Here is an 18,267-nt window from a genome sequence, read left to right as displayed (position 1 = left end):
AAAAGCCTCTGTTAAATCAACAGAAACGTTCAGATCAGATAGTCAACGCTTTCGGGTTCTTCAATCTATTTTATAGGAAATGGCTCACAAAGCCAAGAGTGTAAGGATTCTACCCCTCCCTCCAAGAGAAAAGACAAATTTAATATTTTAGAATTGTTAATCACTGACAAACACTCAAAAAGCAGTTCTATGAAGCTGCTGGAAGAAAAAGAAGTACAAAGTACCTTCCATCCTCAAAAAAAATCATGTTTTACGCATGTTTACGCTATGAAACATTTAAACGACAAGTCTCCATATTGGTCTGTCCTTTTTTTCGAGATGCAAGCCATTTCTAGTTAATCGTCATATATTTTAATTGTTTACACAGAATTGTTCCACGTGTCCACTTGAAACACCGTTATGATAAACACAGTGCGCTATTTGATAGAAATATCATTATAAAGAATTTCAAACACTTTTTCGGTGATTTTAGATATTTTGTCCAATGTCCAATTAAATCTGACAAAGAATTGTACGAAAAAATTGTCGTCCTGCTGGTTGTATTTCAAATCGAGCACAAGTTGACAAAGTATATATGAAATGTCGGCTGAAGTAATTTAACCCTGACCAAACTGTTTGAAACATTTTAACTGAAATTATTTCCAGTTATATCTGTTTCGCTTTTTACATAAAGCAAGTGACACTCATTTGCTGTCCACCTTATTAAAAAAAAAAAAAGAAAGAAATGCACACCAAACTACATTAAGAACTAAAATTTTAGACGGAAAAACTTTTGGGCACAATTTTTTTTTTCAGCCGAAAAATATTTGAACAAGATTTGTAAAAAATGTATGGGGTAAGTCTTTTGAACGAATTTTAACCAAGTTTCAAAAAGTAATGATTACGGGAAATGACACAAAAAGAAGGCTAAAAGCATTTAAAGTGTACATATATTTAATCAACATCTAAAAAAAGTTTCTTCAGGATCAAACTTTATATATAGAGCCTCAGCCAAATGTGAAAATAACGAAAATAATAAGTTCAAAAACTGCAGTTTTTATTGATTTTCTGCTTACCCTATATATAATTTCTATGCACTGGTCCTTTATTAAAAAATATTAAAAAAAACAAAATTTTCGGACAAAAAAACTTTTGGCAGAAACAAATTTCGGACAGAAAAACTTTCGGACAGAAAAAAAACCCGAAAAATATCCGTTTCTAATGTACATCCAGAAAAAAACAACAAGTCAAAAATCTTTACAAGTTATATTATTAAGATAATAAAATTAATGAAATACATATAAATATATAACATGTAATATTTTACAAGTTTGCAGGTAATAAAATTCTATTTATTGCACCACAGTAAAACAGAACAGGTTCGGATATCAGGGAAAGTAGTCTGAGTAAGCAATACATAGAACGAATCTCAATAAAATCCAATAAAATAAATTGGTAACCGATATTCGGAAAATTAGTTTAAAAAACAAAACGTCTTAGGGAAAGCCAATTTTCAGTAAAATTATAAAATGAAAGAAAATGAAATATGTATTTGTCAATAAATCATTAAAGCACACAAGTTACGCAAGGTTCAGTGAGACATTTGACAGCAAAGTCAAATCAGTTAACTCCAATCTTTTAGAAGCCAATAAAACACATTAACATCAGCATAAATATGGCAAATTTAGGCCATTTTTCGCCACTTTGGGACATATAATAGCATTCTCTCAAGTTTTATTTAGTAAAATAGTAATCTTCATATTTCGTTTGTAGGAAGTGAGTACACGAAAATGGAAAAGAAGAAAAAGAAGGTTATCCTTACAAAGTTTAGACACTCTTAGGTTTGAAGACACAATATAAAAGTTTCACTGCAAAAGTCTTGTCTGCCATAAAAGTAGGTTATAACTTAGTCGTAGTCATGTAAAACAAAGTGTCTGTAATGATTCTGTCACATCATGAATGGTGTTACATCCAGTTGCGACGGAGAAACTCCGTGAAGAATGCTTTATTATATTTTATTATCTTTGCGGGTATATTAGATAGATTTTTTCAGTAATTATTTTCACGCCCCACTGCACCACCCCGCGAATCAGTTGCCATCGAGAGACCGACCAGAGACGATCGAAAGAAAAAAATTGCGTTTAAAAAAGATGACAAAAACCGATTCACGTATCGTACGTTTTATTATTCCAAATTCCTAGCTAGTAAAAAAAAAAAAAAAAAGCCGAATAGTGGAGCATGGCGATAATCTGCGTGATTTTAATAATAGTAAGTGTTGAGTTTTAATTTGTATTTATTTTAGTTTTTTTTTTGTGTGATTTATTTTTTCTCCTTTTTTTAGCTTTGAATTTATATGTGTGTGTTTATCGCACCAAATTTAGAAAGTTTTTTTTAAAAAAAATAGCATGTTCCTCTTTCCACCGAACACATCCAGTGAGGTAAATTAATTAATTGCCAGCACTTATTTTTTTTCATAAAATCTTAATCAATCTAATACCGGATTCTTACAACACGACCCGCTCCACTACACAAAGCTAGTGGAGCCCGGATATTTGTTCAAGTTAATATCCACTTATTTAACCGCAATCATTGCATTATTTGTTATATATTTTATTATAAAATTATCATTATGCAATCAACATCTTATGTTGCCACTATTTCTGTCGACTAAAAAGGTTTCTTCCTGATGATTTAGACTCTTATGTAAACGGTGCAACCGAAGAATTCATACCAGAAAAAGAACTAAGGAGTAGCAGTTGGAGGCTCCCAGACCAGTAAACTTGGATGCGATAAAAGTTTTAGACGAGGCTTTATCCAGAAATCTAAAAAAGGAGCATCCAAAAAGCCTCGAAATGGATAGAGTGCTGAAAAAAGTCCAGAAAAAGGCAGTAACATAATAAAGTTTGGATGATGGTGAAGCAGGTGCAAACTGGTGAAGATGATGTGAAACTTTCTCCACCTGAGAAAGTAGCTTCGGCGGTAGAAAAAACAATGACAATGGTGGGTCATTGTAGTAACGTTTTTAACGCATGAGCGTCGAAAGAACACGACGTTAAAGAACAAAGCCTCGCTCCTACAACTTCATGATAGTAAACTGTTTGGGAAAAAATACAGAGAAAACATGGCAGATCTAAGCAAGACAATAAAGCAGGATGTTAAGGTTCCAGCCGAGAAACTTTCAACCAGCAATAGAAGGGGGCCAAAGAAGCAGCCCTTTCTTAAGGGCCCCTCCCATTTACAGAATGGTGGGGGGCATTTCGGTTACAAAAGGTACCTACTTTTCTAGCATTAAAAAGAGAATCCTTTTCTGAACAATCAAACGTTGCAACCACTTCCACAAATCGAAAAAGCCATATTATAAAAGTACCTACGTTTCTAAAGATTCCTTTTCTCAACAGTCAGTCACCACTTCCACAACACAACTAACCTGACGAAGAGAATACACTCGAAAGCTTGTCAAAACCGTAGTTCTTTTGAAGATATATACTTTTTTTAAAATAATGCGTTGCTGTCTTTAACTCTTGTTGTGTACCTGAGTAAGTACGTTGGTAATATTATGACAAGCAATGCACTTAATACCTAAGACGTGAAGTTATTTGGGATAGCACTGTAACTTCACGTATGTAACATCTAGCCACTTATTTTAACAATTAAAGGTTATTTTTCTCCTCTTATTTTATAGCCAATTTTGTAGATAACAACGTGTAAGCAATCAAACTTTGAATTTCTACTAAATTTCCGTTTCTTCTTCGGTACTCATTTATCGACTATTCATAATTCTCTTTATTAAGTAAAATTTAAAAAACAGGAAATCCAAACGAGACAGGGACCAAATTTCTGCTGTAATGTAATGAGTTAGTGTTACTTTTAAAACGACACCTATTAGGGTTCAAATTATTACATAGTTTCTTTCTCTCAACCGACCACTGTAATATCTAAAGTTGTTGATTGGGCATGGAACGTGCCACCAGTGTTGACAAGACATTAAGTAACAACTAAGTCCATGTTAGCATTATTGCTAATGATGTCATCAATTATCCGGAAACAAATATTACTGTGAATATGGTGATGATGACCAGAAAGGTTTCATTTGACATACATGTACGAGTTTAACCGTACATTTCAATTTTAGATTATTTGTGGCCGAATCAAAAAAGTTAAATGCGATGTGGATATAAGCGAAGAATCGCCCAGGAGTCAACCGCAAAAATTTGGTCCCAGGTAGTTCCCTAACAGATAACATTTCAACTTACAAGGTATTGTTTTGAATTAGCTATTCTATAAAGAACAAGAACCCCACTTTCTGTATTCGCTTCGACCTGTAGAAACTTGATCACTGTGAATTTTTACCATTTTTTTACCAGAGAAAGGAACTGTTGTCAAAAACGTTTTTCAAACGTTGCATGATTATTTTTTTTTACTATTTTTAGTTTAAACTGGTGGCTTTCCTGAAGCCATACTTTGTTTGTTTTTTACTAGTGTTTTTTATAAAAAAATTATGTCAACATCGGTAATGTTAGTATTGCCGATGACAACGTCAACTATGCCAACAGCATCAACGACATCAGCTTTGGCAGCAAAGCCAGCAAAATACGCAGCTAGTGATGGCAAAACAGATCCTAAAAAGTCATTTAGAAACAAGGTAGGTTCTTTATTATGAAATCAATGAAACCTATTTCTCTTATATAAGCATTGTAATTTTCAGATTTGCCCTAATTGTTCTACCTTGAATGCATCTGCTTGTGGTCAGAAAATAAAAGTAGAAAGCATGCACTAAACATTCCTAAAAACACAACCAGGAACGACCAAATCCAACTGTCAGAAAAAATGGTAAATAAGGTTATTTCTTCAATTTTAAGCATAAATAAAAAACTTGGTTGTAGAAAATTTTTTTTTTGCAATTTGCAATAGACCACTGTCATTGTGACGCGGTGTTGTTTATATTCCCATGCCCTCACGCAAATGGACAGGAAAGAAATGCTGTATAACAGTCTACCAAACTTTATTTCTCAGTAGAGGTAACTTCTGATCTTGGAAAAAAAAATATAGTTTTTATTTAGTTAAAATTCAGAGCCATATCGGAAAATATTTTAACCATGTGACTTAAGCTGCCATATTTTATGATATGATTCTCTATGACATTAGGTATATATTTTGAACACAGCACAGCACAACATGCACGTATGGGTTTTGTATGGAAATATGAATCCCTCTGGATGACATTGTCATCTTTTAGCACAGAGGGATTTGCAACAGACATAAAAACAGTTACTCTGGTCAGTTGATTCGACGTGTGTTTACAGAAAGTTAAAAAGGTATAGTAAATTTGTGTGTAACAGCACACATCATTTTTACATCTTTTAAATCCGAAACTTAAATTATTTTCAGATGAGTTTAAAAAAATGTTACAGAATAAAATGAACAGAACGTTGAGGTAATGGGGGTAAGGCAATTTTAATGGAAATCATTTTATTTCTTTCTTTTTCTTTCGTTTTTCTTTCAGCTTGTTTAAAGTAGGTTAGGAAAGTGACCAACAGAATTGTCTTTTTGACCTTGTGATCATGTTATTTCAGTAACTGATAATCTTAAAGTAACTTCTCCAGAATCACAAAACGAGGAACTGCCAGGCACTAGCGAAAGTAACAAAGAAAATGTTAAAGATAAATGTTCATTCGCTAAGGTTTTTTGTATATTGTTAATACAAATCCCTGGTGAGACCACATGTTAAATACAGCATACAATCATGGAGACTATTCCTGCATAAAGACAATAACAACATGGAAAAGGTCCAGAGATTTATTAAGATGATCACATGTACCAGTCATCTACCATATGAAGAAAGACTTAAACAATGTAATTTGATGTCTCTGGAAGTAAGCAGATTAAGAGCTGACCTTATAGAAGTATTTAAAATAACGAATGGGTATAAAAATTTGAACCCGAATGACTTTTTTGAACTGAGTGATAATTTACTGACAAGAGGACACTCAAAAAAGATATGGAAGTTTCATAGTAGGCTTAATAAAAGAAAATTTTCATTTGTTTCTCGAGTTATTAATGAATAGAACATTCTATCAAAGAAAGCGGTGTCTGCAAACATTTTTAAAAAGTTTATTAAACCGCATTTTGAGACTGTTAGGTGGCTCTACACAAGTAAAAAAACACTGCCTGTCCCAGTTCTAAAATGACCACTGATGTTAGCCTACTAAATTACATAACGGTGAATCTGGTAAATTAGTTTGAACATTTCAGCTGCTGAAATTCAATTTATTATTTTAGCAACAAATGCACATATTTCTGTGAAACTTGCTATGGATATACATGGTAATAATGTCAGTAAGTTGGTTACTTTGCATGAAAATTGAATTTGCATTTTTTATTTTTTTTCTCAACACCCACAAAGTTTCGACTAAAAAATTTCGGATAAATTTCTATTAAAGTTGGGAATTGCAACTTATTGTTCCTATGTCTGCATTATTTCTATTTAGATATAAGCAGCTCCTTTACTGCTCAAGATAAGGTAGATTTTTGATTTTGCATTTGGTGTAAGTAATTAATTGATATATTTTCAAAATATGACATGCGCATTCTCCCACCAAATAAAATGTAAAGCAACATCTAAGAAGTCACAATATTAATTTATATTCGATTAATTTCAATGACCGACAGTCAATATTATACTAGTCAGTGGCTGGGAAAAACGCAGTGAAAGATGTTAAGGGAGGTAATTTTGAATTTAAATTGCACCTTAAATACAATAACGAAATGCTTAAAACTCAGCAAATCTTTATTGTCTATTTTACCATATACAAAAAATGACTTGAAAGAATGATGTTTTGGCTGTTTATGTCCCAGAGGACGATGCTGAAAAGTTTTGGCTGATGCGTGTCAATAAATTAACAAATACATCTATTCATGATAATTGGTTTAACCAAACTGAAAGGAACGAGTATGGAATGGGTGATAACAGTAAAATCACCTATAAAAATGTAATTCGCAAGTGTAAACCACTGGGGCATTTTTTTGGTAGATATGGCATGCGAGCATGGTGTATATAGGTTAAGTTCTGCGCTAAGTTATATGATCACCAATGCTATTGATCACATATAAAATTCTATTGTAATCTCAAGTTTAATTAACTCTCAAATGTTACAGCTTTTTGTTTTTCACATTTTGCAGTCTAATAATTTATCATCCTATTAGGTAGCCCATGAAAAATCCACGGAAATTATTTTGTCGCTAGTCACGGCCACCACGCTTAGACATACAATGGGCATTATGCTATAGATTTCGATTTGCCACAACATTAGTATTAAAATTTCGCATTGTTATCAGTTGTATTTTGTGAACTGCCAATCATTTTATATTTTCGCACAAATAATTTTTGTATATAGATTTATTTTATTTTATTTTTATAAATTTGGATAGCGATACCTTTGACATGGAAGTTTACAACATGCCTATTTTATCTTTGCTTCCCAGAGATTGTCCAAAAAAATTCAGCAATTTCTTTTATTTTCTCTCTAAATTGTGCACCTCAAAAGCTATGGTTATCGGCTCTTATTCCGCTGATTGTTATAGTGATGTTCATTTTTCCATGATCTCCGACGTCCATAAAGTTAGAAGTGTAAGGTGAAGAAAATTCTTTTTGTAATAGCAATTTAAAAAAAAAACAACAACAAAAAAACAAAGTTGGTAATGGCTAAATAATACAAGAATACAGCTTAGTATGTAAAAGAATATCTCCGGTGCTGAAGCAAGATTTCCCAATTAAGCTATTCGTTTTTTGTACTCGCATTTTAATTCTGACATAATAATACCCGACTCTAGTAATTTCCCCTTTTTAGTATGGATTGAAAAATGTTTTCGCCTTTCCAGTAATTCCGCACTTAGGATTATCTTATTAAGGAAAAAGAAACCGCCGAAAAGTGACTAAATTTTGCCCTTACTTAAAGTTAACAGTCATTTTGTCATATTAACTAATGAACTTCGAAGAGATAAATTTTTTTTCAACTGAAACCCAGGAAATGCTGGAACCCAGGAACTGGGCCAACTAAATTTATGCATTGTTGATTGATATTCTTTCCCGCCTAACCTTGACGCCGGTTTTTGTTTCCATCACATATATACCTACCTAATGCAATGTGGTACAAATTGTACAAATTAATATGTACAAATATTGTGGAGAATAATGATACTATCTGCATAGTAAAGGGGAGGCAAACAAAGAATTTTGTAGCAGCCAGAATTTTAAGCGAACGATAAAAAATAATAGATTTCAAATCCTCAAATCTACTAAAACAAATACTATAATAACAAATAAATAACTATATCTCACAACAAAGTGTCTATATATCTCCTAATAACAATTTTACAGAATTTCCATGGCTGTATTGGGTAAAAATAAGTCGGTTTTAGATGTACTTATCAGATAACATCAGAAATAAGATCTGTAAAGCCAAAATAACCAAGAATATTTTACGTAGTATAGTAGTAATAGAATTTTATAACCTTCGTTTAAACTTCTTTGAATCTAAGAAATATCTGTTATGACTAACAACAACATATTTTTTTATGTTTTGTATCTTTCATCCACAACATACGAGCTTCGTATGATGAAGTTTGTTATAATGAGATGGCGTCAAATTTAATAAGCATGCAGACCGGTAACAATCAACAACAATCAAACGCGCAATATGGAGGATTTATTTTATTTACGAGTCTTTATTTTCTCTAATTCTCTTTACTCACAAATTTGTTTAGTGAGTTAGTAGTTAATAAAAAAATATGTTTGTCAAAAGTTGTTGCTATTTTGACCGTGACCATCACAATAAGGAAAAATATATTTCATTATTTTTGTAATTTAGTGACCCGTTTGGCAAATGTGTCAAAATAGTAAATTATAAATAATGCAGCGATCACAAAAATGTAAACAAAACCAGTATCTGAAACAGACCGTTTTTTATTTTGAGTCCAATGTGTTGTGAAAAAACATTTTTAGTCTTTGTTTCAGGACCTTTTTTTGTTGTGTTGGCTGTCACATGTAAATTTATTTATAATGCAGCAGACCGAGCCACTGGGTCTGGTCTTGAAAATCAACACTGTTATCATGAAATTTTATTCAGCAGCCGTGCCATGCGCAGTTCACCTTTCTATTAAAATTTGCGTCGGCATTCGGCACTGTTGTGTCGGCAAAAAAACTACCGCAACTATTTATTGTAAATTTTTTCAAAAAAACAACAACTTATTTTCAACATCAACAAAGAAAAAGAATTTAACAAAGAATAAATTTTTGGTTTGTCTAAGTATTAAAAACATGCGCTCATGTCTATTTCTATTGTACATGTTGACGTATTATAACCGTTGTGCTATCATTTTTTTTGGTAACAACCTTTTTAATTGATCTCATATTATATCACGTTTTCTCTTGCCAAAGATAAAAACTGGCATACTTTTTTCTTGGGTTCCTCATCCTAAAAGAAACCAGGCCTGCACATGGAAATGCACACAATATTAGACGGGTGGTTTATTTCGTTCTAAACTGATGGATCGCATATTTCCTAAATTCAACTCAGGAAAAGAAATAATAAAGTAAACATGGTGAAAAAGAAAACAGTTTCTTCGTTGAATTTTTCTGAGTTAGGGTTTAAATCGAATAACTCTTATGACATAGTATTTTGCAAAGTTTGTAGATTGCATTATCAAAACAACAAAAATGATGATTTTTGATAGGAACTGTGGCAAGCCGGAACGAATCGTGGACTGGTGGTACAGAAACTGTGAAAAAATTTTTACTGATAATCTGAAAAATAATTTTAACAAAACGGTAGTTCTTGTTCTAAAGTCTTCATCAATCACAAACGCCGTAATAACAAACGCCTTAATAACGAACAACAATGTCACTGTTGTATTATCTAGTTTCATTGCAAAATAACAGAGTAATATTTTTTCATTGATTATGATTCAACTTGTGAGTAGTAAACGAAGTAAACAAATTCGTAAGAAATTTAAACTAGCTTCTTTTATCGCTGTTAATAACCTATCCAGAATTTCATGCAAAGTTGAGAAAGATGTTCTCAACATTGACATTGGTAATGGATATTTAACTACTTTAGCAGGAAAGAAATATTTTTCGAAGTTGCCCTTCTGGATAACATTATTGATCCAATAAACAGTAGTGAAAAAAGATATTTTAGCGTTCTCTTTGACAGATCATCTTCTGCCACTCTTTTCGGTGAGACGGAGGTTTACGTTTTGAAAACATGTAAAGTTAGTAGACAATCATATGACGTGATCGCTCTTGAAGTGCCCGAGGAAGCCAGTGAAGATGGATTAAAATGTTCGCTTGACAAAGCCCTCGTTAAAGGTAACTTTACTTTTAACCGTCGTCTTCGTGAAATCTCGGTGAATCATTCTCTGTTGAGAATGAAATACGGATGTGCTATGATAAATCCACACCATCCGGATAAACTATCTGAGTTCATCACTAACATATTGCCGCACGTAGTGTAGTGGGTTCGTCTGCGACTCCCAGTTCTGGGGACCGCGGATCGAATCTCGCTCACTGCTTGGCAGTATGTTAGTGATGAACAAAGTAGTTCTTCTTTAATATGACGTACTCTATTTTGTCTGCAAAAATTTAACAATATTAAAATCAACTCTTTAATATTCCAAACTTTTCAAAATATGCTAATTTGCACATGTTAACATCTTACATGCTGCATATTAGGGTCAAAAAGGGTGCAATGACACCAGCGAAAGATATATTTAATGATGCGTGAGTATTATTTTATATATCTATATTATAATATTTACTCAGATTTAAAACTCACAAATTTTGTAATAAAAACAGCATCATATTTGCTCCTATAATTACAATATTATCCACCTCTACCTTATAGAGTGCGATTCTGGAAGTACGTATGGCATTAAATTTGCCACAGGCTAACGACTATTATAAATATATGTATATTTGCTAAAAACCTAGGCAACTGCTAATACGTCTAGATAAAATAATGATAAGGAACCCAGCGATTTATAATTGTGAGATTTTTTACTAACCAGCTACAAGGCTCGGTCAGCAAAAAGGGCAAAGACTTGTCGTGTAGCTGAGCAAGTACGTTGGCAATATTATGACAAGCAATACCTAAGACCTAAGACGTGAAGTTATTTGGGATAGCACTGTAGAATTTATCATACTTCCATGAGAAGCATGGAAGTTTACTGTATCGAAAGGGTGAAGCATATATCATGTTATATTTTATATTTAGGGTTTATGAAGGTCCATGTCCAACAACTGAACCCTACATTGTTTTGTACGTATACGCATTGTTTTAACATATTGAATATCTCACAATTATGTGGCTTTTTGTTGATATAAGTTTTGATTTTGGTCTAATATAGACTTAATTTGTTCAGATGACATTCTATTATGGATAGCGGTAAGTACCATGTAATGTAAACTCTGTATTAGATACACCTTCACATGTAACATCTAACCACTTATTCTAAGAAATACAGGTCTTTTTCTTATTTTAGAATGTGCCTGAATGGGTACAAGAATATTGTAATCAACAACAAGTAAGCAATTAAACTTTGGATATCTACCAAAAATTTGCTAAAAATGGAGTAGGTCCATTTCAGCATTGGACAACTTTTTTGCTTATGTACCCATTCATCGATTATTCATCATTCTCCTTATTGAGTGAAATCTGAAAAACATGAAATCCAAATGAGACAGGGACCAAATTTCTGCAGTATTATAATGTCTTAGTGTTACTTTTAAAACGACACCTATTAGGGTTCAAATTATTACATAGTTTGTTTTGCTTATTGAGAGCACAATTTCTGAAAAGTTGTTGATTAAAACTTAGGGCCAGTGTTGACAAGGTCTCCAATAACAACTTAGTCAATGTTAGCATTATTGCTAATGATGTCATTAAATATACGAATATGGCTAAAATTAGCTTAGATTTGAGATCTGTATAATATTTGTGTAATTACCATATCATGCTGCATCTAGCCATTGTCAATGAAAAAATATTCACTGACAACGACAATGCTCAAGTGAACGCTGTGAAGGTGGGACATTAAGTTTCTCACTGAGTGTTTACGGTATATAGTATGATAACCAAAAGTCTAATACTAGAGCTTTTTTATTGTACATTGTTGATGCCGTAAAAGTTTGATGGAACACCCTAAGTTTTATTTGTTTGTCATTCGGACAAAAACTGTAAACATTGGTGTTTGTTCGAACTTTTACGGTATGTAGTATGATAACAAAAGGTCTTCTTTTTTATTGTACATTGTTGATGCCGTAAAAGTTTGATGAACACCCTAAGCTTTTAAATGTATGTCCGTGGGAAAAAAACTTTAAGCATTGGTGTTTGTTCGAATTTTTACGGTATGTAGTATGATAACAAACGGTCTTCTTTTTTATTGTACATTGTTGATGCCGTAAAAGTTTGATGAACACCCTAAGCTTTTAAATGTATGTCCGTGGGAAAAAAACTTTAAGCATTGGTGTTTGTTCGAACTTTTACGGTATATAGGACAATAACCAAAAGTTTTATCCTGAACTTTTTTTTATTGTACATACGAATTTTAACGGTATGTAGTAGTAAAAATTAGCTTAATCACACTAATTTTAAATCCCCTAAAGCGCATGAAAACATTTTATGTTTTACAAGACTTCACCCATTTTTTGGTAACACTACAACGTAAAATCAAAAGAAAAAAATTAGAGCTATATAATAGTTTGGTAAAGTTACCAAATTTTCCAATGTATGACTACGAACACATAAAATGTTATGGAGAAAAAAGTTAAATAGTTCGTATTGCATGGTATAGGTGGCAATTTGTTACTCTTAGTTTTTGACTAGTAATTTATGTAGGTGTAAATTTTTCTTATTCTACAGAATTAAAAAAACTCATTAAAATTAGTGGTGAATTGCACTCTACGCCATGTAATTGCTGCCACCAATAACAACAAAGGTAATCTGCTAACAATGTCAATATTTTTTCTCATAAATTGGTGAAATTTATTAAGTTTACACAGTGAAAAGATTTCATGGAAAGACTTTAGGAACATATGTATAATTCATTTGATATAAAACATTTTTTGACCTTAAAACATCTATCAACACTCCAGGGTAAAGGTAGTGTTTATAAGCAGAAAACTAAAAGTTGTTTTTTGACTAGCTGTCAAAGTTAAAACAATGTCGAATCTCTTTTTTAATTTTTTTGCATCTAGCAAAATTCAGTAATGCAAAATATTTTTTTATATCTTATTTATAGGAAACTCAACAACAAAATAGTGTTGTTCATTGGCGAAATAAACAAAAAGGATTTGAAGGTTCGGAGAGTGTGTTTTAAATAATGCATGTATTAATGCCAAGAAGTAATGCACTTCATGTTCTTGAAAAATACACTTTCTAAGTTATTGCTTACCTTGAATAATATTAAAAATGTGGCGATAAGTTTCACATTTTGCATAGCATTGTATAAATCTGTTTCGGAAAAAGAGATTTCAGTCTCTCGATAAAATTTTTTTTCTCATTCTCTTATTTTAGAATGCGACTGATTGGGTACAATAATTTTGTAATTAACAAAAGTAAAAATTTTATTTGTATAATTTCTGTGTTATTACCATATCATGCTGCATCTAGCTGTTGCCAATAAAAATATATTCATCGACAACAAAAATGCTCGAGTGAACGCTGTAAAGGTCAGAAATCAAGTTCAACTTTCTCACCGAGTGTTGTATATAGTATTCTTATACTAAAGCTTTTATAATATACATTGTTGATAAAAGTTTGATCAAACACCCTAAGTTTTGATTTGTATCTTCATAGAAAAAATCTTTAGGCATTCGCTTTTGTTCTTATCTTTACGGTATGCAGTATGATGACGAAAATTTTTATATTAGAACTTTTTTGTATTGTACATTCAAATTTTTACGGTATGTAGTAGTATGAACCTTGTCAAATAGTAAAAAAATATATATATATTTATATTTAGAGTTTTCCATAGTATGTCATTGTTATTTGTACGGGCTAGAAAATTTTCCAAGTAAATGTAAATTTATAACTTTTATTGATAAATGCTTTTGTTGTTTAAATTATATGAGATTGAGGATGTGCTGACACGAGAAAAAAAGGCAGTAGAAGTAAGTCAGTTATTTGAAATACCTTAAAACGTCAGAGTAATGTTCTGCATATAATAACCCTATCTTTACTGACCTTTTTTGCGCACTTAAGCACATTTCTGTAGCATACTTAATGTCCTCTGTGTATAGTTTGAACCAGATTGTTTATACAACAAAAAAAGGGGCATGCCTATTAATCATTGTTTTTTATTATATTCACAATTTGACATAACTTTTGATGACGTCATCTCAATTGAAACCTTTTTTGTACATTTAAATCGCAGGAAAATGAAAAAATAAAATAATGGATGAGGTTATTACACTAAAACATGAATTAAAGGAGAAAGAAAAGATAGAGGTAAGTGCATAAGCATTAAAATATGTATAACAGCTAAATAATACAAATTATCCCGGTGGAGAACTTATATAGATGTACTACTGTGTTATATAGTTGGTGAAGGACTTACATCTGAAATCTCTTTTTGGTACCTGTTTTCATCACTTACATTAAATGATTATTTAGTTATCTTGCAAAATTCAGACAGACTGTATGGGACAATATTCGTTTTTGTTTTACTGAATCATGTTGTTGTGAGTGTCTTATTCATAAATGAATTTGTAACCATACGAAAAAGTAAAATATGAGAAAGTATAAAATGTGAAATTAACTCACAAAATTTATGCCTAATTAACATTTACATTGTGAAATCTTGCAGCCACAAAGTAGAACGGTGGGTTAAAATTTTGGAAACTAGGCCTTTCTCACAAACTTCATAAAAAAATTACTTGACAATAGTTTGCCTTGTGATTTGATTTTAACCTCGTCTGGGGTATCTAGACAATATTATGACTGCGGCTTCCCAAACAAGGGCTGATTCTGACCCCCACTCTTTATAACTTTTGATAAACTTTTTTACATACAATTAGACTTAGAACACAATGTGTTCTAAGTCTAATTCTATGTAAATTATCTTCTTTCAATTTACTCTTCTTACTACATGTGTGTTGTTGTTTCGTTGATGTTTCCTTAATAGCAAAGAACTTTTTTGTTGCTGTTATGACGTTCTATATGGACTGTAAGAGCCTTATATTTTATGTAGTTGTTCTCTAAATATCAACTGTTGGTAGGTTCTGGTAAAAGGGGTATATATTCTTAAATGATGATGTAACAATTTCTTTAAAAAATATTTTAAAACACAGTAACCACGAAGAAGAGGAAGATAGAAAGAAATTAAGAGAACTGGAAGAGGAAGATAGAAAGAAATTTAGGCAGCTTGAGGATAGACAGAGACGGAACAACTTAAGGATCCATGGGTTGCAGGAGAATGATGGTGAGAGCTGGGATGACACGAAAAAGAAAGTTTTAGATCAATTTGAGAATAAGCCTGGAGTTAGAAATGTTGTTATTGAGCGCGCGCATAGGATTGGAAAAAAGAACGAGGAGAAGGCATAACGAAACACTGACCAAGAAGATGTACAGAAACAACCAGCGCGAACTATTGATTTGAAGCTTCTAAATTATAAAGCTAAGACCGAACTTTCTTAAAAGAATACTAATAAACTCGCAGGGACAGGAATTTACATAAACGAAGAATTCTCGTATGAAACAAGAATGATTAGGAAGAAACTGTTTGGTGAGATGAAAACACACAGAGCAGAAGGAAAGTATGCTATCGTGTTATATGATAAATTGATAGTTCGAGAATTTAGGGATAGGATTGCTAATGCCTAATTTTGTTGCACATAGCCTAAGGCTACAAATAATTTTAGTAATTAAATTTTAATTCTAAAATGGTTGAACAAATGAACTACGAAAACTTAAACGATCCAGACATAAATTTTTACAATAATGAGATAACTAGAAATGCAAAATATTATAATCCAAATACAAACAATCTTTCTACAGAAATAGATATAAAATCTTTTTCAATACTTTATCTTAATGTTAGAAGCATACAAAAGAATTTTGAAAATTTTAAACATCTTTTACATAACCTGAAAGTCACATTTAAAATCATTTGCTTTACCGAAACGTGGTGTAATGATATAAATATGGAGAAAAACTCAAATTTTCGATTGCAAAATTACACAGTAATTCATCAAATTAGAAATTGCAAAAAGAAAGGCGGTAGGGTGTGCATGTTTATTCATAATTCTATTCTATTTAACCTAAAATCAGACAAGTGCGCTAACAATAACGACTGTGAGTATTAAGTATAGAGATAATAAACAAAGCAACTAAAAACATCCACATGCATTTACTCTACCGGCCACCCGCTGGATCAATAGAAAACTTTGAGAATCATGTGAAAAATATTCTTACGGATCACAAAGGCACGGGTAAAAACGTGTACCTCGTTGGTGATTTCAATCTAAACGTCCTTAATTTTTAACACAAACAAATCTGTTAAAAATTTTTTAACTTTTTTTCAAAATGGGTTTATCCCACTTATTAATAAAGCAACATGAGTGACGAGATCAAGTGCTACAGCCATAGATCATATCATTACCAACGATTTCACAAAGACAACAATTAAAACAGGGATAATTAAAACAGATATTTCTGATCATTTTCCAATTTTCATTACGTCACAAAAAACACAATTACACAATTGCTCTGAAAAAATAAAAATAACAAAAAGATTGATGAATGATAAATCTATTAGTTATTTTAATATCCTGCTGTATTGTGTGGATTGGAGCCTTGTTTTAGAGAACAATAATGCTGATAAAGCTTATGAAATCTTTCTTCAAACATTTCAACAACAATATGATCAGGCATTCCCAGAACAAACAAAATTTGTTAAAATTAAAACTTTGTTAAATCCTTGGTTAACCAAAGGTTTGTTAAAATCATCTAAAAAGAAACAGCACTTGTATGAAAAGTTTTTGAAAAGCAGAACTCTTGAGAATAAAAAAAAATATAAACATTTAAACATTTGTTTGAAGTTATTAAGAGGCACTCCAAGAAATTTTACTATAGTGGAGTGATAAATAAACATAAAAACGATGCGAAGAAAACTTGGAGTATAATCAATGAAGTAATAGGTAAAACAAAACTAAGCAAAGAAAAACTTCCAAAAATGTTGAATATTGATGGAAATAAAATCGAGAACAAGTGTCTAATAGCTGAGGAACTTAATAATTTTTTGTAAAAGTGGGTTCAAATCTCGCATCTCAGATTGAACCTAGCAATTTGAGTTTTAAATCCTTTCTCACTGGTAATAACACACAAATGGAAAATAACGAACTAAGTGAAAATAAATTATTCAAAGCGATCGACTCACTACAATCAAATTAAATTCCAGGTTTTGATGACGTAAATAGTAACGTTGTAAAACAAACAAAAAATGCTATAAAAATCCCACTAACGTATATATTTAACCTTTCCCTGCCGCAAGGATATTTTCCTGACAAACTTAAAATTGCAAGAGTTCTACCAGTATATAAAACAGGCGAAATGACTAATGCATCTAATCATAGACCAATATCAGTTCTTCCATGGTTCTCAAAAATACTAGAACGCATAATGTACAATAGATTTTACTCTTTTTTAACTGCTAATAATATTTTATACGACAATCAATTTGGCTTTCAAGCAGGTCATTATACTGATCATGCAATAGTTAAACTTGTTAATGAAATATCAAAAGCGTTTGACGAAAACAAGTACGTCCTATGAATTTTTATAGATCTAAGCAAAGCATTTGACACCGTAGATCACAAAATTCTACTAGAAAAAATCAAAAACTATGGTATCCACAATTCCAACATTCGCTGGTTTGAAAGTTAGTTATCCAATAGAAAACAGTACATTTCCTTTAACGGTGGAAGTACAAATTACAAAACAATCATCTGTGGAGTTCCACAAGGTTCCATATTAGGACCACTCTTATTCCTTATATATGTAAATGATTTAAACAAAGCTTTAATTATTTTACATTCAATTTTATTTGCAGATGATACAAATCTGTTTTATGCACATAAATATACAAAAACATTATTTCGCACAGTCAATAAACTCTTTAAGGTGGCAGAATGGTTTAAGGCAAACAGACTGTCCTTAAATATTTCTAAAACAAAGTACACACTTTTTCACAGGCAAAATAAAAAAGATGATATGCCAATGAAGTTTCCTGATT

General features: G+C 31.7%; 1 protein-coding gene across 1 annotated transcript; it reads left to right on the top strand.

Annotated features, from left to right (window-relative positions):
* Nucleotides 1–14,429: 14,429 nt before the first annotated feature.
* Nucleotides 14,430–15,857, top strand: LOC130642163 (uncharacterized). The gene is made up of 4 exons (XM_057449247.1): nucleotides 14,430–14,483; nucleotides 14,842–14,856; nucleotides 15,267–15,572; nucleotides 15,675–15,857. Exons 1-4 carry the CDS (start codon nucleotides 14,430–14,432, stop codon nucleotides 15,855–15,857), a joined length of 558 nt encoding a protein of 185 aa, XP_057305230.1.
* The last annotated feature ends 2,410 nt before the right edge of the window (nucleotides 15,858–18,267 follow it).

The sequence above is a fragment of the Hydractinia symbiolongicarpus genome, chromosome 4, assembly GCF_029227915.1.
Source record: "Hydractinia symbiolongicarpus strain clone_291-10 chromosome 4, HSymV2.1, whole genome shotgun sequence".
Taxonomy (NCBI): Eukaryota; Metazoa; Cnidaria; class Hydrozoa; order Anthoathecata; family Hydractiniidae; genus Hydractinia; species Hydractinia symbiolongicarpus.
This window is presented reverse-complemented; position numbering and strand designations above follow the sequence as displayed.